The sequence below is a fragment of the Loxodonta africana genome, chromosome 22 (assembly GCF_030014295.1).
Source record: "Loxodonta africana isolate mLoxAfr1 chromosome 22, mLoxAfr1.hap2, whole genome shotgun sequence".
Classification (NCBI taxonomy): Eukaryota; Metazoa; Chordata; class Mammalia; order Proboscidea; family Elephantidae; genus Loxodonta; species Loxodonta africana.
Window position 1 is genome coordinate 43,597,815 of NC_087363.1, and position 18,983 is coordinate 43,616,797.

Below are 18,983 nucleotides of genomic sequence, written 5' to 3' on the forward strand. Positions count from 1 at the left end.
AGCCTGCCCCTAATGGAATGGCCCAGGAAGGCAGCTCTCTTCCAGGGAAAAAGTGCAGGCTGGGCTCTATAGGCCAGGGTGTTTAGGGAAAATCCCTCCTCACCCAGCCAGCCATGGAATGAGAAAGAAGTGTTTTACCTCCTAGAATTAAGTTCTCAGATGGCTTAGATCACAAAACTTCAGAAAACCAGAAGGATGGAACCTCAGCCATTAGCTATCTTGATTAGTCTGTCCATTTTACATACGGGAAAACTGAGGCCCGGGAAGAAGGAACTTGCCCAAGGTCACTTAATCCTTAACTGAAAATCCTGGTCATTTAAATCTGTAATTTATGTGACACATAATATTAATTAGGTCCAGGCAGTGTTTTGTTTTGTTGTACATAGGGTTGCTATGAGTTGGAACCTACTTGGTGGCACCTAACAACAGCATAATATTAATACATGACACAACTCTCAAGAGCAAGAAAAAGACAAATTTTGCCCCTGGCACCTTCTCCATGCTGCTGGACTTTAACAGGCCCATCCTAGAAGGATGTTTACTCGCACAGAACCCTGGGTCAGAGCCCTGTGGGGTCTGCCCCAAGAATGCCTTTGCACAGGGCTATAATGGTGGGTTCAGAAAAACAGATCCTAGGCTAATACAATTCTCTCTGCATAGTTAAAGAGGGAGAAGTGAAATGTTGGGAGAAAATATGCGTTTAATACACTTAAAAAAAGCCCTGCTCATTTTTGAATCCTGGCTTTTTTTTTTTTTCTGACAATTCTCGGCTGCTGTAGGGTGGCTATGAGTCAGACTTGACTCTATGGCAATGGTTTTAAAGGGTAGATTAACCCATAAATGATTCTGGAATAGAAAAGGAGCAGAGAAACTGTCCTTAACATTTCATCTTCCCTGGCATCATTTTGGAGCCCTGGAGGCACAGTGGTAAAGAGCTAAGGCTGTTAGCCAAAAGGTTGGCAGTTTGAACTCACCAGCCATTCTCTGGAAACCCTATAGGGCAGTTCTACTCTATCCTATAGGTCGCTGTGAGTCCGAATTAACTTGATGGCAATGGGTGGTTCGCCTCATTTCAGATTTTCATTTTGAATTGTGGCAAGGATGTGCCAAAGTCTTCAGGCCACAGATGAGCAAACTCGTTTTAAAATTAAGAATTTTTTCCCTTATCTTCCCTAAAACCACTAAAGAATGAAGACCTCTCACAGTGCGGATTAGAACGGAAGGCATTTCTAATTCCTCATTAAGCAGGAATACAAACAAAAATATTTCAAAGCAAGTTCTTACTTGAATTCGCTGCTAAATCCACTACATCAAGCTGCTCGTGGGGAAAAAGCACTGACGTTAACGTCATGTTTGGGAAATATCAGTTAAATGCTTTTGTAACATCATCACCATCAACTCAGGGGAAAACATCACCATTCAAACTTATTTGTCCGAGTCAGGAGCTGCTACACCAAGAAAGGAAGAAACCAGACGCGTTTTTACGAGCTCCTTGAACCACTGGGAGCAGAGCATGTATGTGACCGCTCTGGGGCAAACGCTGGGCGCCTTAACCACGCTCCGCCGAGGTCAGTCTCCCGCGCCCACTAGCGGAACGGTGCGGTGGCTCAGCTCCAGCTTCTGGCTGCAGAAAAGCCGGCCACTGGCAGACAGCGCCACATCCCGACGCTGTCCGCGCGCGAGCAGCCTCGGCGCCGCTTCTTGCACTCCTTCTGTATCCATCTGGAGCCCAGGGCTGGGGGACTCCAGCCGAGGCGCCAGGGTTCGAGACTACGGCATAGCGTAAGGTGGAGATCCCGCAGCCATTTGGACCTGAGCCGGGCGCACGCGTCTCTGGGACGGTCAGCAGCAGTGCAGCTTCCCCAGGGAGCCAACTTTAGGGATCAGCCTGCCGACTCCGTGCAGGTAGCCGGGTCCTGCACGCGGGTTGGGAGTGTGGCTAGGGATGTTGGGGCCGTCGGGATCCGAGTTGGTGGTGGTGATGGTGGGGTGCCCCGCGCTCCTGGTTTCTGATGCGCATGGGGTGTACTGAGAGATTGTAAAGTGATTGTTCGGGACTGAGGCTCCGAGGTCTTGACGCTCGTCGAGTTCCTGAACGTTTGAGACTGCAGGCTTGGGGAGCATCCCTGCGGGAGGTGCCTAGGCTTGGGGTTCTGGAGACCGAGGTTGGGCGTTCTGGGTAGTTACTGAGGCAGGAGGGACTGCTGGACAGGGGTCCCCAGAAGCAGTTGTTAAGGAAGTTCAGGGGATGCTGGCTGAGCGCCTTACAAACAGGAGGTTGGGAAGGAGGGGGTCAGGGGCTATGAATTCCCAGGCAAGTGGCTGATTGGGAATCTCTGGAGGAAGTAACTGGACTATTTATTAGGAGAGGTAGCTGGTTTGGGGATGCCGCAGGAAGTGGCTGGGCTGAAGGCTCCTGTGGGGAGGTAGCTAGTTTGGGAGTCCTTGGGGGAGGTGTCTGGGCTCGCAGTCCCAGTCCTGGGGGAAGGTGGCTGACTATGACCCTCCCTTCTACCTCGGTGGAAGCGGCTGAGCATCTCAAGAACAGGCGGTCCAAGAGAGGGCTCCCACTCAGTTGCAGTGGCTCAGAGGAGGTACCCCAAACAGGAATTCCTGGGGTGGCGGGAGAGCGACCTTAGGGCCAGCAGTTGTACTCTGGGGTCCAGATGATTGGAGCTTTCTGGGAAGGGGCGCTCGGCTCCGCCCGGTCGCCGACAGAGAAACCGGGCTGCCTTCTCACGCCCCCTGGTTTGTTTCAGGATCAGAGTCAGCACATCCGTCCGCGAGTCTCCGGAAGTGGACCCCTAGGCGCCCCCAGGCACCCAAGACTGTGCGTCGAACTCCGCCCCGCCGTGCCACGCCTTAAAGGGCGCGAAGGCTAGGGGCGTATGGTGGCCACTATCATGGAGAGCGCCCTCGCAGCCAACTGGAGCGCCGAGGTGGTCAACTCGAGCTGGGCCCCGCCAGGGGCCGAGGGCAACCTCACCGCCGGGCCTCCGCGGCGCAACGAGGCCCTGGCGCGGGTGGAGGTGGCCGTGCTGTGCCTCATCCTCTTCTTGGCGCTGAGCGGCAACGCGTGCGTGCTGCTGGCGCTGCGCACCACTCGCCACAAACACTCGCGCCTCTTCTTCTTCATGAAGCACCTGAGCATTGCCGACCTGGTGGTGGCGGTGTTCCAGGTGCTGCCGCAGCTACTGTGGGACATCACCTTCCGCTTTTACGGGCCGGACCTGCTATGCCGCCTGGTCAAGTACCTGCAGGTGGTGGGCATGTTCGCCTCCACCTACCTGCTGCTGCTCATGTCGCTCGACCGCTGCCTGGCCATCTGCCAGCCGCTGCGCGCCCTGCGCCGCCGCGCAGACCGCCTGGCCGTGCTGGCCACGTGGCTTGGCTGCCTGGTGGCCAGCGCGCCGCAGGTGCACATCTTCTCCCTGCGCGAAGTGGCCGACGGCGTCTTCGACTGCTGGGCTGTCTTCATCCAGCCCTGGGGGCCCAAGGCCTACGTCACGTGGATCACGCTCTCTGTCTACATCGTGCCGGTCATCGTGCTCGCCGCCTGTTACGGCCTCATCAGCTTCAAGATATGGCAGAACCTTCGGCTCAAGACGGCCGCAGCGGCGGCAGCCGAGGGGCCCGAGGGCGAGGCCCCCGGCGGCGGGGGGCGCGCGGTCCTGGCGCGCGTCAGCAGTGTCAAGCTCATCTCCAAGGCCAAGATCCGCACCGTCAAGATGACCTTCATCATCGTCCTGGCCTTCATCGTGTGCTGGACGCCATTCTTTTTCGTGCAGATGTGGAGCGTCTGGGATGCCAACGCGCCCAAGGAAGGTAGTGTGGGGCGGAAACTCGGAGGCGGGAGCGCGGCGGGGCCGGGCGGGGCGCTGGTCTTGCTGCTGCCGCACGTCTAGAGTTCTACGGACCTCAGGAGAGTAAGCGGGTCTTGGAATCCTGCAGAGCTGAGTTTGAGTGGCGGCTCTATACCATCCACTGGCCAAGTGACTTTGGACAAGTAACCTCCCTGAGCTTCCAGTTTCTCTTCTGTAAAATGGCAATAATGATTTTTTTTAAAAAGTACTAACTCTCATTAGGCAGTAGGGGAATGAAATGAGAAAGATGCAAGTAAAGTCCTTAGCGCAGTCCTTGGGCTACAGATGGGGGCGTATGGTTAGTGATTCCAGTAACCCAGTGCCGTCGAGTCGATTCCGACTCATAGCGACTCTATAGGACAGAGTAGAACTGCCCCATAGAGTTTCCAAGGTTAGTGATTAAGGACCAGGAAACTGAGGTTCAAGCGGCACGTCTTTCCCACAAGATTAGCGATTGGTGGAGGGAAGTTTCGAACCCAGGTGTAAGCTCAAGCTCCTTCCACTTTAAGAGGCTTCCAAGTTAGGGTGTCTCTGCCTAAACTCTAGGGGTTTGGTTTGGATGCGGGGACAGCCGCAGAAGATGGGTGATTCGCCCAACCAAGCGCCGAGAAGGTGCCTGGCGGGGCGCTTTGGGGAGGTGAAGACGGATTCTTGAACCTCTGGTCCGGTGGAGGCAATGAGCCCTACAAGGTAGGGAGGTGAGTACAAGGGGCAGCAGGCAGACTGGGGGCACTCAGGACTGGGGTTGGCAGCGCTTGCACTTGGAAAGGGGGAAAGAGAAGGGAGCAGGGAACCGGACGGGGAAGTTCCAGTTGAACCTGGGAGGCAGGGTGATTTCTGGGAGGGGATTGGGGATAGTGTGTGGAGGGGACGTGCCTTCCAGGTTGGAGGACTGCCGAGGTAAGGGCTTAAAGGTGGAACTGTGCTCCTGAGCCCTGTGGCTGCCGGCCCCTTCTCCGCCCATGGGCTGAGGATGGGGCGATTGTCAGAGCTTGGCCAGTGTTGGGAGGCTGGGTGAAGATGGTAGGGTTGGGGACCAGGCGGGATGGGGCCGGGTGGGGATGGAACTCAGGGGAGCAGAGAGCACCCGGGGCTTGAGGCTGGCTGCGGGGGTGGGGGTGGGGGGGTCGGGGGGAAGCGCCAAGCAGCTTTTCCTTCCCTCCCCCCAATTCCAGAAATTCATTTGGAAAGTGGGGGAGGAGTGGTCGGTGTTCCCAATGGTACTGGGATGATGAGGACCTCAAATGCTTATAAGGAAAGACCAAGGGGTGTGCTTCACCCTTTCTGCCCTACAGACAGCAAGAATATCCTGTTTCTGGATATGACCACTGCTGCTCCCAACAGTCTTAAATACACAACCACCCTTTTGAAGCTGAAACCAAAATCCCAGCACAAAGCTACCTTCTTTCAGTTTGATAACTTCTCTTTGCTCGCTTCCTGAAACCACAGACTTTTGGCTTTTTGGAGCCTTTTCCAGTTAGCCTAGTGTTTGCTTTTGTGGTCAGGGCACTTGCCATTCAGTATTTATTGAGTGCCTGCCCAGAGAAGTGCTGGATGAGGATTGCTGTGAGGACTCAAGAAGAAAAGCCAGGCTGGCTTCATAATGCAGCCCTAGGCCACACCTTGTGGGGGGAGGGGGTGGGGGGGATGGATTCCAGGGCCCAGGGGAGGGGAAGGCACTTGCCTCAGGTCACACAGCAAGTTTGAGTTAGAGCAGTGACTAGAGCCAAGGTTTTCTGACCCCCTTCTTATGAAGGGTACTCTGTGAGGAAGAAGGATTGGTCGAAAGCCAGCAAAGAATGTTTCTAAGTGAGGTGTCAGGCCACACCTGTTTCCTGGGTGGGCTCCTGAGAGGCCAGACCCAGGTCTTGAGAAGCTCACACACCAACTGTTGAGGAAATGAGAAGATGCTTGCTTAGGGCAGACACTGGGAGACCTGGGATCTAGTTCCTCCCTCCAGCCTCACTAGCTGTGGGACTTTAGGCGAGGAAGCCCCTTTTCTGGTTTGATCCTTAGTTACTTTTAAAATGAACACATTTCAGCATTTGGCTTATTCGTTCCATGAGCATTCCAGCTTCTCTGTGCACTGTGCACTCCCGTCACCTTGTCACCTCTCTTGTCTGTGAGTCCCTAGTGATTTTCTCCCTCATCCCTTCCCCTGTCCCTCCTCCTGGGGCTTCCTGGTGTCCAGCCCCCTCTCCTGCCCTCCCCTTTCTCACACTTTCTCTCTTCCCTAAAGCATGAGAGTGTATGGTCAAAGCACATGTAACACTCCCTGAATGACATTTGTTTTTTTTTTCTACTTTTAAAAGTACACCAGACAATTCACTTTTCTATCTGAAAAACAAAACACAGAAAAGAAAATACCTTAAAAAGGGAGCTCACGAGGGCTGTGGGGACCTTGGCCTCGGGGAACACCTAGTTCAATTAGCATAATGTAGTTTATAAAGAAAATGTTCTACATTCTACTTGGTGAGTAGCGTCTGGAGTCTTAAAAGCCTGTGGGTGGCCATCTAGGATATTCCACTGGTCTCACCCCTTCAGGAGCAAGGGAGAATGAAGAAAACTAGAGACACAAGGGAAAGATTAGTCTGAAGGACTAATGGACCACATCTACCATGGCTTCCACCAGACTGAGTCCAGTACAGCTAGATGGTGCCCAGCTACCACCACTGACTGCTCTGACAGGGATCACAGTAGAGGGTCCCTGACAGAGCTGGAGAAAAATGTAGAACAAAGTTCTAACTCACAAAAAAAGACCAGACTTACTGGTCTGACAGAGACTGGAGAAACCCCAAGAGCATAGTCCCCGGGCACCCTTTTAACTCAGTAATGAAGTCATTCCTGAGGTTCACCCTTCAACCAAAGATTAGACAGGCCCACAAAACAAAATGAGACTAAAGGGGATTACCAGCCCAAGGGAAAGGACTAGAAGGCAGGAGGGGACAGGAAAGCTGCTAATAGGGAACCCAGGGTCCAGAAGGGACAGGGTGTGGGGTTGGTTACCAATGTCATAAAACAATCTGCATACTAACTGTTTAATGAGAAGCTAGTTGGTTCTGTAAACCTCAACTAAACGGCAGTGAGTTTTAGTGGGTTAAAGTACAATAAAATAAAATTTAACATAAAAAAAATAAGGAGCCCAGCTGAGGTGGGAGCTGTGGCCTTTGTGCACACATGGTCCCCAAGGATCTTCCCAGGCTTGAGACCTTGAGTAGAGATGAGGCCCCGCCCACGCTCTAGGGGCAAAGAATCAATCAGTGGACCTTAGGAATGTCAGGCCCTAGTTCCCTTTGCTTCTTTGCTAATTCTGAGGAAAGGGTGTGTGTCACAGGCAAAACCAGGGCTCCTCTGGGTCCTGCTTGGCATTCTTTATTGGGGGGAGACCAACAGGGGGATTTATGACCCTGTTGCTGTCAATAGAGGACCCCCTGTGTCCTTGAGTGTTTGCCAGGAGCTGGAGCCCCATCAGGTGTGAGAGATCTGTGAGCACAGAGGTGAGGCGTGGGGCTCTGGTCACCAGCCTGGCCAGGAGTCAGGGTGGGGGTGGCCAGAAAATAAGCCCTGTGCCCACTGGGTATTAATTTGCTTAAGTGCCAGTAGTAGGCTGGGCCATCAGAAATCTGTTTGCAGTCACTTAGGAGACACACACAGTCAAGAGAAACACAGTGGGGCTACTCAAGATTCTGGTCGGGAGAGTAGAATGAATGGCCAGCTCCCCTTTCCTCTTCAGGAGAAACAGCCTTTGCAAGAGATGCAACAGCTCTAGACCAGGGCACCTTGCTCTGCTCGCCTCCTGGGGAGTCAAAATTGGAAGTTCGCGGAGCCCGCTGGTAACCAGGAGACGTTATTTAGGGAAGCCCATGGGTGGAACAGGCTCAAATGGAGGCAGGAGAAAGGCAAATGCTGGCTATCTTCCTGCCAGCAGCTTCATCATGAAAGCCTCTGGGAGGACTGGCTGCTCTGCTTCAGATGAAGGGGTGACAGACAGATGGCAAAATCACACTGGCCTTAGCAGCAGACCCCCTGGCCCATGGCAGACCCCTAAGTCCCACCCTGTATCAGCATTCACCCACTAGTGCTCTCTTGAAACCCAAATGTTCCTTTTAACGTCTCTCCCTTGAAACACATTCTCCCTGTATACCTTCACTCATACCAAACCAAGCACTGTCTTTATGGATTTAGAGCTCATCTTGTTCCAAAAATAATTTGGGGGGAGGGCACAAAATTTAAGGTACCGTGACAATAAAAGAGATATGAGAAAACTGGGATGAAGTGGGAAAAAAGGAGAAGAGAATAAAAAAACCAAAACTTTTGCCATTGAATCGATTCTGACCCACGGCAACCCCATGTGTTGCAGAGTAGAACTGCTCCATAGGGTTTCCTTCGTTGTAATCTTTACAGAAGAAGGTGGCCAGGCCTTTCCTCTGCAGTGCTGCTGAGTGAGTTTGAACTGCCAACCTTTAGGTAAGTAGTGGAGCACAGGGATCTGCACCACCCAGGGACCTTAGGAAAATAATAATATTATAATAATAGTAATAATAATAGTAATAATAATAGGACAAATAACGGTAATAAAGATTCTGTGGATAGGTGGGCTGCGCCTGTAGCTCTGAGGCTCACAAGAGCCAAAGCAAAGGGGAAAACTCTCAGTTTCAGTATTTACATTGTTTAGAAGAAAAAAGAGTGAGAGAAGAAAAATTTAAGAAGCATCCTAGTGATTTCGGGAGTTTTCCCTCTGTGGTGCAGTGGTTAAAGTGCTCATCTGCTAACCAAAAGGTTGGGGCTTTGAACCCACCAGCGGCTCTATGGGAGAAAGATGTGGCAGTCTGCTTCCATAAAGTTAACAACCCTGGAAACCCCATGGGAAAGTTCTACTCTGTTCTATGGGGTCGTTACGTGTCAGAATTTTTTTCCCCCCTTCAAAGTAGCCAGGTTGCTGTTGGGGCCCTGACTTGGTAACATTGGTAAAAGGCACTGCAGAAAGAGGTTGTGGGGGTCAGATACCCCCTGGCAGGTTTGACGAGCTCTACACATATCCTTCTGAATCAACTTCCACAGCCAAAGATTGACACCAGCCCTCTCCCTTGAGCTCAATGGAATTTTCTTTGCTGCTAGTCCCAAGGGTTCTGACTGTGGGATGGTTCTGACCGTGGGATGTTTCTGACCCTGGTGTGGTTCTGACCCAGGGGTGTTCTGACCCGGGGTGACCGTAGGGTGGTTCTGACCCAGGAGTGATTCTGACCCGGGGGATTCTGAGTTAGGAGGGAGGTGATAAAAGATGAAATGGGAGTTGGGTGGGGAGAGGAGGGTGTGTTTGTTTTTCCAGGGGTTGGTTGATGCTAGCTGGGTAAGTTGGGGAAATTTATGTCTTTGTCCCTGGTTTTCCCCTTCTGCTGTCTCCTCTGTGAAATGCCCAGTCCAGTGGGCAGGGGTAAGAAAGAGGGGGCAGGTGAGTATGTGGTGTGGGCCAAGTGTGCGGACTACCTGTCCGCAGCAGAGGGCCAAGTGTGGCTCCCATCTGTTCACTCTTCTCAGATGTCAGGAGCCTAGGGGAGAAGCTTCTGGATTAAAAAAAAAAAAAAGAAGAAGAAGAAAAAAAAGCAATCTCATTTCATAGGTGAGCCACATCTGTCTTTCAGAATACGTAGTGTTCTTTTCTCTCAAGCTTGTTGATTTCCACTGGAGTAAGAAATTGCCCAGAAAGTAATAGGCTGGGAGCTCTGCTGGACAAAGACTGGGGAGGGCAGGGTCTCTCTGCTTGGCCAGGAGGGAGTCTCCCTGCAGGTCTGGCCCTGGAATCCCTGCAGTTGGAGCTGCTCCGCCCCTTCCTCCTGTGTGTCCTTGGGCAGGTTGCTTCGCCTCTCTGATACTCGGCTTCCTCCTCTGTATAATGAGACAGCAAAACCCACCTTGTGGGTTACTGTGAGGATTAAATGGTGTGGCCTGTGGAACTTAGGGACACATGATCAATGTCACTCTTCCCTTCATCCCCCTCCCTTTCTACTTTTTAAAAGTTTTGTATGCATCTTTGGGTTTGACTTTGAGGATCTCAGCAATTACTCCTCGTAGAAGGGATGGACATTTTTCTCTGGAGAGCTTGGATGGAGGGGGATGGGGAGATAGCAGCTAGAATTACTGGAAAATAGGTGGGTGTCTGGGGAGGTTTGTTTGTGCAGGAGAAGCTTGTGATGGCCAGAGAGGTGGATCATGAGCCCTGTGATGACAGGGTCCCTGCCTGTCCTGTTCACTGGTGTGTTCTCTGTGCCCAGCACAGGGCAGGCACCCACGGGGGCTCAACCAGTGCTAGTTGAACACATATTTGGAATATGGGAGGAGGAAAGGGCCCTAGATGGTCAGGGATAAGGATGTAGAGTTCGACTCAATAGAAATAAGGACTTTTTAAGCAGCCGTCCAACAACAGACCTGGCTGCCTGATGAAGTAGTGAGTACCCCATCACTGCGGGTAACCAAATGCCTCTCAGGGGTTTTGTATTAGAAGGAAGGTTGGAATGCACAGGAGACCCGGTTTGAAGCGCTTCCCTATCTGTAAAATGAACTTCCCAACCCCTTCTTGTTTCTGTGGCACTTGGGACCCTCTGGAGTGGCCTGCTTACTACCTGTTCATGGAAGCTGGGCCTGAGGGGTGGTGGGACCATGCACCTTGGAGAGCAGTGGGAGACAGTGGGCAGGAGGGAATTGAACAGATTGTTCATTCATGGCCAGGAAGAACTCTGAAGCTTGGCCCTCCTCGCTATGAATTGCAATTAGATGGACGGTTAACGACCATGCTCTTGTCTGATTAAGCGATTATGCAATTGTGAGTTCTTTTATGTTCTTGGCTAATGCTAATATTTTCCCTTTGGGCTTCTGCCCCAAGGTGACTTGACTTTTTTTTTTTAAGGTTTGATTAATAGCAACTAAAAAATCTTTTGGATGGGGTTTGGCTGCATATTTTTCCCCCCTTGGATGGATGTCTGAGTGGATTGGAGAAGGGGCAGGGTGCGAAGAGGGAGTTGCAGGGAGGTGAAGTAGAGGGTGTGGGAGGGTCTAGAATGGGAGTGGAGCAGGCCTCACCTTGGCTGCTTTTAGGGGCCAGAGGGGCTGAGCTGGGCCTGGAGCATGGGAGGCATTTGTCTGTGCTGTCAGTGGGGCTGGCCTACCCTGTGGCCCCACCTCGTCGCACTGGCATCTGTTGGAAGCAAAGGGAGCCCACAGCCTCACTCCCAAGGAGCTGGAGCTGGGTAGGGGCTGAGCTGACTCTGCCAGAGCCTACGGAGAGGGTACAAGGAAATGGCAAGAGTCTCCATCAGAGTCCTGGTCTTGTTGCCACCTGTGCAATTTCTAATGTGTCTCTTGATGGTCTCTGGGCTTCTGTCATTCCCTTCTGAGCAGTGGGGATAATAACTCACGAGGGGCATCAGTTTTTGTAAAGTGAGCAGTGGAATTCATAGATAACAGCAGTCACCATCTGTTGAGTGCTGTGGAGCTCTGGTGGCACAGTGGTTAAGAGCTCAGCTGCTAACCAAAATGTCTGCCATTTGAATCCACCAGCCACTCCTTGGAAATCCTATGGGGGCAGTTCTACTCTGTCCTATAGAGTTGCTATGAATCAGAATTGACTCGACGGCAATGGGTTTGGTTTGATTTGGTTGAGTGCTGTGTGCTAGACCCCACGTCCAGTACCTTCTACACATCTCTGACTGTCACCCAAACACAGCAAGGTAAGGTGGGATTATCCCCATTTTACAGATAAGGAAACTGAGGCTCAGAGAGGCAAAATTTGCACAAGGTCACTGTTAGGTATGTAGTGGAGCTGGGATCTGAACCCAGGTCATCTCATGCCTGAGACTGGCAGATTTCACTGGCCTTCCTTCCCCAGGTCAGCATTTTTCAAAAGGGTGGTCCACCACACTCCACATCGGAACCTCCTGGGGAGCATCTTAAAAAGCTGATTCCTGAGCCCAACTTCAGAATCAGCCTGTACCCTCTCTGTGGCCCCAACATCCCGATATCTGGACCCTCTTCCCCATAACATATAAGTGCACACCCAACCCAGCAGCACCTCCCTGTATATCTGACAATTCCGTCATTTCAGCTGCACCATGTCTCTCTTCCTTCTATTACCACCTTCTTGTTTAGAACAAAGTTTCTCAACCTGGGTGCTATTGTCAGTTGGGGCCAGATAATTCTTTGTTGGGGGGAATCTCCTGTGCTCTGTAGAAAGATTAGCAGCGTCCCCAACCTCTATCCACTGGATACCAGCGGCATCCCCCCTTCTCCTCAGTTGTGACAACCAAAAGTGTTTTCAAACATTGCCCAGTGTCCCCTAAGGGGCAGAATCTCCCTTTTGAGAACCATTGGTTTAGACCCATTGTGTAGGCCTGCCTGAACTAATATCTGAGAAATGAACCACCCCCTCGTTACCTCTGCCTTGGATGCTGGACAACTTGCCTAATCTACTCCCACACAGGCTACATGATTTATGTCCATTACCCACTGCCGTTGAGTGAATTCCAATTTATAGCGGCTGTGTTTTTTTTTTCTATAGGACAGAGTAGAACTGCCCCACAGGGCTTCCAAGGCTGTAATCTTTATGGAAGCAGACTGCCACATCTTTCTTCTCTGGAGTGGCTGATGGGTTCAAACCACCGGCCTTTCAGTTAGCAGCCAAGTACTTAACTGCTGCGCCATCAGGGCTCCTTGATGACTCACTCCTTCCCACAAATTCCTTTTGCTTTGCCACCTGTCTTAGTTTCTTAGTACTGCTATAATAGAAATACCAAAAGTGGGTGGCTTTAACAAACAGAAATTTATTTTCTCACAGTTTAGGAGGCTAGAAGTCCAAATGCTGGGCACTGGCTCTAGGGGAAAGGTCTTTCTATTGGCTCTGGGGGAAAGTCCTTGTCTCTTTTCAGCTTCTGTTCCTTGGTTCTTTGGTGATCTTCATGTGGCATGGCATTTATCTTCCCCCATCTGTCCTTCCTTGCTTTTGTGACTAATCTGCCCTTTTCATATCTCAAAAGTGATTGGGTTTAAGATACACCCTACACTGATATGGCCACATTAATGTAACAAAGAAAACCCTATTCCCAAAGGGGGTTATGTCCACAGTATAGGGGTTAGGATTTACAACACACATTTTTTGGGGACACGATTCAACCCATAACACTACATTTACACCTCGCTAATACTGTTCCCACCACAGGAATGTCCACTCCTAATCTTTTCTGTGGAGATCCAGCCTTTGAAGGCCAAGTTTAATGCCTAGGTTGCTCTGTGACAAAACTCCAGAGGGCGCCATTAACATCACAGTCTGTGAGGGTGGAGCCCCCAGGAGTGCTGCGGTATGCACCCTGAACAGCTGGACATGGCAGTGCTGTGTGCTTACCTAATGCTCCCTTTCCTGAATACCCCCCTACCTCCCCAGCTGGGGGACTCCCTTCTTCCTCTGGACACCAATGCAGTCATTCCACAAACTGTTGTTGGCTGCCTCCCGCAAGGCTTCTGTCCCTAAGACCTCTGCTTTGACCTGTCAGCTCTCTAGTGAGGAGAGTTTGCAAGGAGCCATCCCCAGTCCCTCGCCCGCCCTCCTGTGGCCAACAGCTGGCATGTGTAAACGGGGAGTATCAGACCAAGGTTGGTCACAGGGTTCTAGGTCTTTCCCAGGCTTCTGGGAGGGACACCCCCAGTTTCTACCACAACAGAGTCAAGATCTTGTGTTCCAAGGGTTGCCAGGTGAGCACAGCAGCCCTAGGGACACATGGTGGGAAGGAGAAGTGACCAAGGCCATTTTTGCACTAAATGTAGGTAGAGAAGTGGTCCAGATGGGAGTGTTGTGAGTTAGTTTACCTGCGCTATAAAAAAAAAAAAAAATTTATTATTTTTTTTATCGGGGCAGATTTATGACAGGTCTGCGACTCACGGCCTGTGTGAACGTGCAGGGACTGACCTGCCCTGGAGCCCAGTTTTCTGGCGTTGAGAGTAGGTCTTGAGTTGTGGGGAGGGTGAAATGAGCCCATAGTCCAGTGTCTGACACTTAGTAAGTCCTCGATAAATGTTTGCCTTAAAAAAAAAAGAAAGAGAGAAATTTCAACAAGGGTCAGGGCCCTGGTGTAAGTCAGTGCAGCCAAGGGATGGAAGGCATTTTGAGCACCAAACCCATTGCCACTGAGTTGTTTCAGACTCATAGCGACCCCATAGGACAGAGTAGAACTGCCCCATAGGGTATCTGAGGCGCAGCTGGTGGATCCGAACTGCGGACCTTTTGATTAGCAGCCGAGCTCTTAACCACTGCGCCAGGGCCCCAGGAGGAGGGATTGTGGAGGTTTGGCAAAGAGGTTGCACTTTCAGCGGAGGAAGGGGGCAGCGAGTCTGACGGTGCTGGGGACGAAAGTGCTGGGAGGTGAAGAGAAGCAAATGCCTTACCTGGAGGAGAGGTGGGAAGGGCCTAGCTCTGAGGTTTTAGAAGTGCCTTGGAGGGGACCCTTACATGATGTGTGGGTGGTAGAGAAGTGTAACCAGGTGGTCTGCAGTATCGCAGCCCCAAGGTCGTAATGGTCCTGTGATCCTGAATCCTGGCTACTAAGGGGCAGCCTGGGTCAGTGCCTCCTTTGGTGCTCAGCAGGGACCTGGTGCCCTCAACCTTTTCCCAGATGTCTTCAGTGACACGGGCCTCTGCCCTCCTGGGCCCATACCTCGCATCTTAAGGGTCACCCTTGTTCGTTCTGTGTCTCTCTCCACCTGACCTTGATATCTGAGCATATACCTAATTTTCCTAGATGGAGTTGCATTTGGCTTCAGTGATATTGTTAGGGTGCTATCTCCTATTGTGGAACAGGGAAATTGTCTTTTTGCCTTTCCAACACACCAGTGGTGGTTGCTGATTTACCAGGACTTCCTGTCTGCTATTTTCATGCTTCACTTCAACTCAGTTCCTTCCTGAGCTTGTGTTTTCCAGGCATTCTGCAAATGGCCAGGGACAGAGCCACACAGGAGACACAGTCCCCGGCAGAGGAGTGTAAACATAAAGAATGATAATTTAACAGGCTGGTGCTGTAATAGAAGTTGTACTTATTTATCACGTACTGTGAGGGCCTCAAAGAGGCACCATTGATTCTGTCTCTCTGGAAAAGTCAGGAGGATTTCACAGAGGAAGCAACATTTGAAAAGGGTTTGGAAGGGTGAGTAGGAGCTGGCCATTCCAAGAAGCAAATGGATATGGAAATTCCATGTTGAGATAGTTGGATAGTAACTTTATTATCTTTCCCCTTAGTCTCCATCTGTACAATTTAAGCTGGTTGGAGGAACGTTTCTCAAACTCTAATGTGCACTTGAGTTACGTGGAGATCTTGTTAAAATGCAAATTCTGATTCAGTAGGTTTGGGTTGGGGCCCAAGAGTCTGCATTTCTGGCAAACATCCGGGTGATACCCATGCAGCTGGACCCCTGGTTACACATTGAGTAGCAAGGCTTTAATATATTACTATCTCTTTTACCAAAACCCTGTTTGCCTTTACACACGTGGCCCAAATTGGCCGCAGGGCCCTGTAGTTCCTTGCAGGGTATGAAGAGCTGGCTGCTTGTAGTAAGGCCCCAGTATCCAGAACGTGGTTTTTCCTCACATCCAGCTCAGTGGGTCCAAGATGCCCCTCACATTTGAGCAGTGACTTTTTTTTTTTTTATTGTTCATTGCCATGGAGCCAGTTCCAACTCATGGCGACCCCGTGTGCAGGAGAATGAAAATGTTGCCAGGTCCTGCACCTGCCATGCTCTTGGTATGCTGCAGTCCATTGTTGTGGCCGGTGTGCATTCTGAGTGCCTTCCAACCTAGGGGACTCATCTTCCAGCACTATGTGGGGCAATGTTCTGTTGTGATAGGTAGGGTTTTCACTGGCTGATTTTCAGAAGTAGATCCTCAGGCCTTTCTTGCTACTCTGTCTTAGTATGGATGCTCCACTGAAACCTGTCCACCATCGGCAGGGGTAGGTTATCCAATAGGTAAGGTAAGCACGGTAAGATCATCAGTAGTGAACAGTTTCACTACAGATTAGTAGGTAAGCACAAGTAAGATTGTGCTTACCTTGCTTACTGGGTCATCTGCCCCATCAGGGATTGAAAATTTGAAAAGAGGCTTTAAATCTGCAGGAAGGTCCTATGGGGCTGGGAGAGAGACATGTGCCAGCCATACCTAGAAGCAGAATCTCTGATGTGGTGAAAAAATGTGAAATTGTTCACTACAGATGATCTGGTAAGTGAGGTCAACGCCATGCTTACCTTGCCTATTGGATAACCCACACCAATGTGGGTAGCCCTGCTGGTATCTGAAAAGCCAGTGGCATAGCTTGCAGCGTCATAGCAACACACAAACTACCACAGTACAACAAACTGACAGACAGGTTGTGGAGTGACATGCTGGAAGCCCATTTTAAGCTCTGTAGCTCACAAATTTAGCTCTTAATCCTGACATTTTGATACATAGGGCGATCACACAACTGTGATTTTTAGAACAATCACAATATTGTGAAATTGGGATTGAATCTTTACATAAACATAAATTCCCCCGATTTTTCTTTAAGGCCTTTCTTAAACCATGGGCCCCAAGTTCCTACAAAGTCCTCATAGGAGTAAGGGATTGGAGCTAAATTCTTGATACCATTGGGAGGAGGCTTTATATGAAGCAAGGGCCTCTTATAAAAGTTGATGGGCTTGATTTAACGCAGATGAAATCAGACAAACGTCTTTGAATTGTATATGAAACACGTTCACTGCCTCAGGAACCAAACAGCCCAGAAAGGCTGTGGCCGGTGGCCAGTCAGCTGTTCTGGGCTATTTTGGGCCTTCAGTGAGCTGGGAGGGTGTGCCGGGAAATCTGAACAGGGGAGTTCTCTTGAAGTTTGAGTAAAGCCAGGCTAATAATCAGATGGAATCTCAGTTCATACTGTCCTCCTGTGGCCCTCTGCCTCCCACCCCTCCAAGAATCTTGACTCTGTGTGGAAATACAGCGTTGTTTCTTGTCTCCTGGGGGCAAAATTGCCCAATGGGTGATGTTTGCTTTTGGTGAGTGGTCTTCTGTGCTCATGTCCCCTGCTTGGCACCTTGGAGCCTTTACTCAAAGGACCACCCCTCTTCTACCTGCCCCATCCCCTCCACCAACCCCACCCCCAAATGCTGTAATTCCCCCATTTAATTTTGTGTTTGTCTTTTGCTTGTCTCTTTCCATCATAAGTTGTAAATAAATCCTCTGAGGACAGAAACTCAGAGTTCCCCTAAGTTTCTAGTGTCTGCTCAGTGCCTGGAGCAGAGTGGAAACAGAATGAAGGGAAGGATCAAAGTCTACCTCCTCTCTTTCTCTCCTTCCCCGCCTCCTCTTGATGCCTAAGTGAGGCTGAGCAGGAGCAGAGCGGGCGGGCAGGGGTGAGGGCAGATTCACAGTGCCGACCCACAGTCACACGTGGGAGGTGTTATTTTTCTGGGGGGCTAGACTAAGTGGGAGAGACTTGATTAGAATTGGCTCTTCAAGTGAAGACCCTAAAACCCTTCTTTTGCCCAGGGTAGGAGCTGCCTTCCCTTTTGAGTTTCTTAGGTCACTGGCAAGGAGCCTTGGTGGTATAGTGGGAGGGGATTCAGAACCCAGGCATTTGTCTGTCTCCTCATTCCCTGCCTCAGAGGTAATGTAAAGGATGCCCCCAGCAATGACTCAGACGAAAGCTCTTCAGACACAGCTGGGTTAATCTTGTCAGATGCGGGTAGAGGGCATAATGGTTTTACTAGGGTGGGTGGCCTAGCAGACAAAGATGGAGTGGTTCCTTCTAATGGGAGTAAGAGAGTTGATTCTGTTGGCAAGAGTGATTCAACAGAATTTAGTGCCTCAGTGTCCCCAGCTTCCTCATTATCTGCCTATATGTCCCCACGTCAAGTTTCAGGATCCCATTTCTTCCCAGTCAGTGTCCTCACTTTAACTTCAGATACCATTCGAGGTTGGGAATTCAGTTGGCATTGTAATTCAGCCACCCTTACAATAAGACGTTTGGTTTGGTTTTTGGCAATATCAGTTCTGTAACTACAAGAAATAAGGCTTTCAGGGCACAAATGGCAAATTTTGAGTCTTTATATGGCACTTGAACTGTGACTCTGAAGCCCTGAGCTCATCTCTTTCTTTCACTACCTTGACTAGTGAAAGTAGGACCGACCAACCAGCCTCCCTATACTTCTCATTCTGACAAAATTGTAGAAAAGTATCAAATATGCAATTACCCAGAGCCTTCTTTCCCACAAATATTTGATCCTTTGGTGGTGATATTTTGTGTATTTATATTGCCACCTCATGCCATGGATTGGCACTGCCTTCTTTATTACTGGAGGCAGAGTTATCGGCACCTTTAAGACTAGACAGACTTGAGAACCAATTCAGAAAACTCATCCTTATGATTTTGTTCCTCTAGAACCACTCTTGGTACCAACTGTCTTAGGCTGGGTTCTCTAGAGGAGCAAAACCAGTGAAGCATGTATATACGTAGAGAGAGAGAGAGATTTATTTCAAGGAAATGGCTCATGCAGCTGTGGAGGCTGGCATATCCCAAGTCCGTGGTTCAGATATCAGGCTGGAGGCTTCTCCTGACTCACGTGATTGCAGGGGCCAAGAAAACCAAAATCAGCAGATCAGATGGCAGGCTGCTGGCTCACATCCCAAGAACCACAGGTCAGAGAATGATAAGTCAGATGCAGGATCCAGAGAGGACCAGCTTTGCCAGAACATCTATATGTATTGGGTTCAGGCCACACCCCCAAGGAAGCTCCCCTTTCAGCCGATTGGCTGCTTACATAAGATCATAAAATGGAGGATGATTACGTACTATCTGCTAAACCACTGGGAATCATGGCGTAGCCAAGCTGACACACAACCTTAATCATCATAAAAAAAGTCCTGAATGTTCAGTTAGCTCAAACGAACAACTGTTAACAGTAACTAATTCCGCACAGGCATCGACAATTGTTTATCTAATTTCACCTTAAGGCACTCTGGAACTGAACACTTCTGACACTTTTTTCAATCATCTTTTTTTTTTTTTTTTTATTAACTTTTATTAAGCTTCAAGTGAACGTTTACAAATCCAATCA

General features: G+C 50.2%; 1 protein-coding gene across 1 annotated transcript in view; it reads left to right on the top strand.

Annotated features, from left to right (window-relative positions):
* The first annotated feature begins 2,903 nt into the window (after positions 1-2,903).
* OXTR (oxytocin receptor) overlaps positions 2,904-18,983 on the top strand; it is a 32,551-nt gene continuing 16,471 nt past the window's right edge. Inside the window, exon 1 of the mRNA XM_003409984.3 lies at positions 2,904-3,825. Coding sequence (XP_003410032.3) covers positions 2,904-3,825 — 922 coding nt within the window. The remainder of the gene's footprint in view (positions 3,826-18,983) is intronic.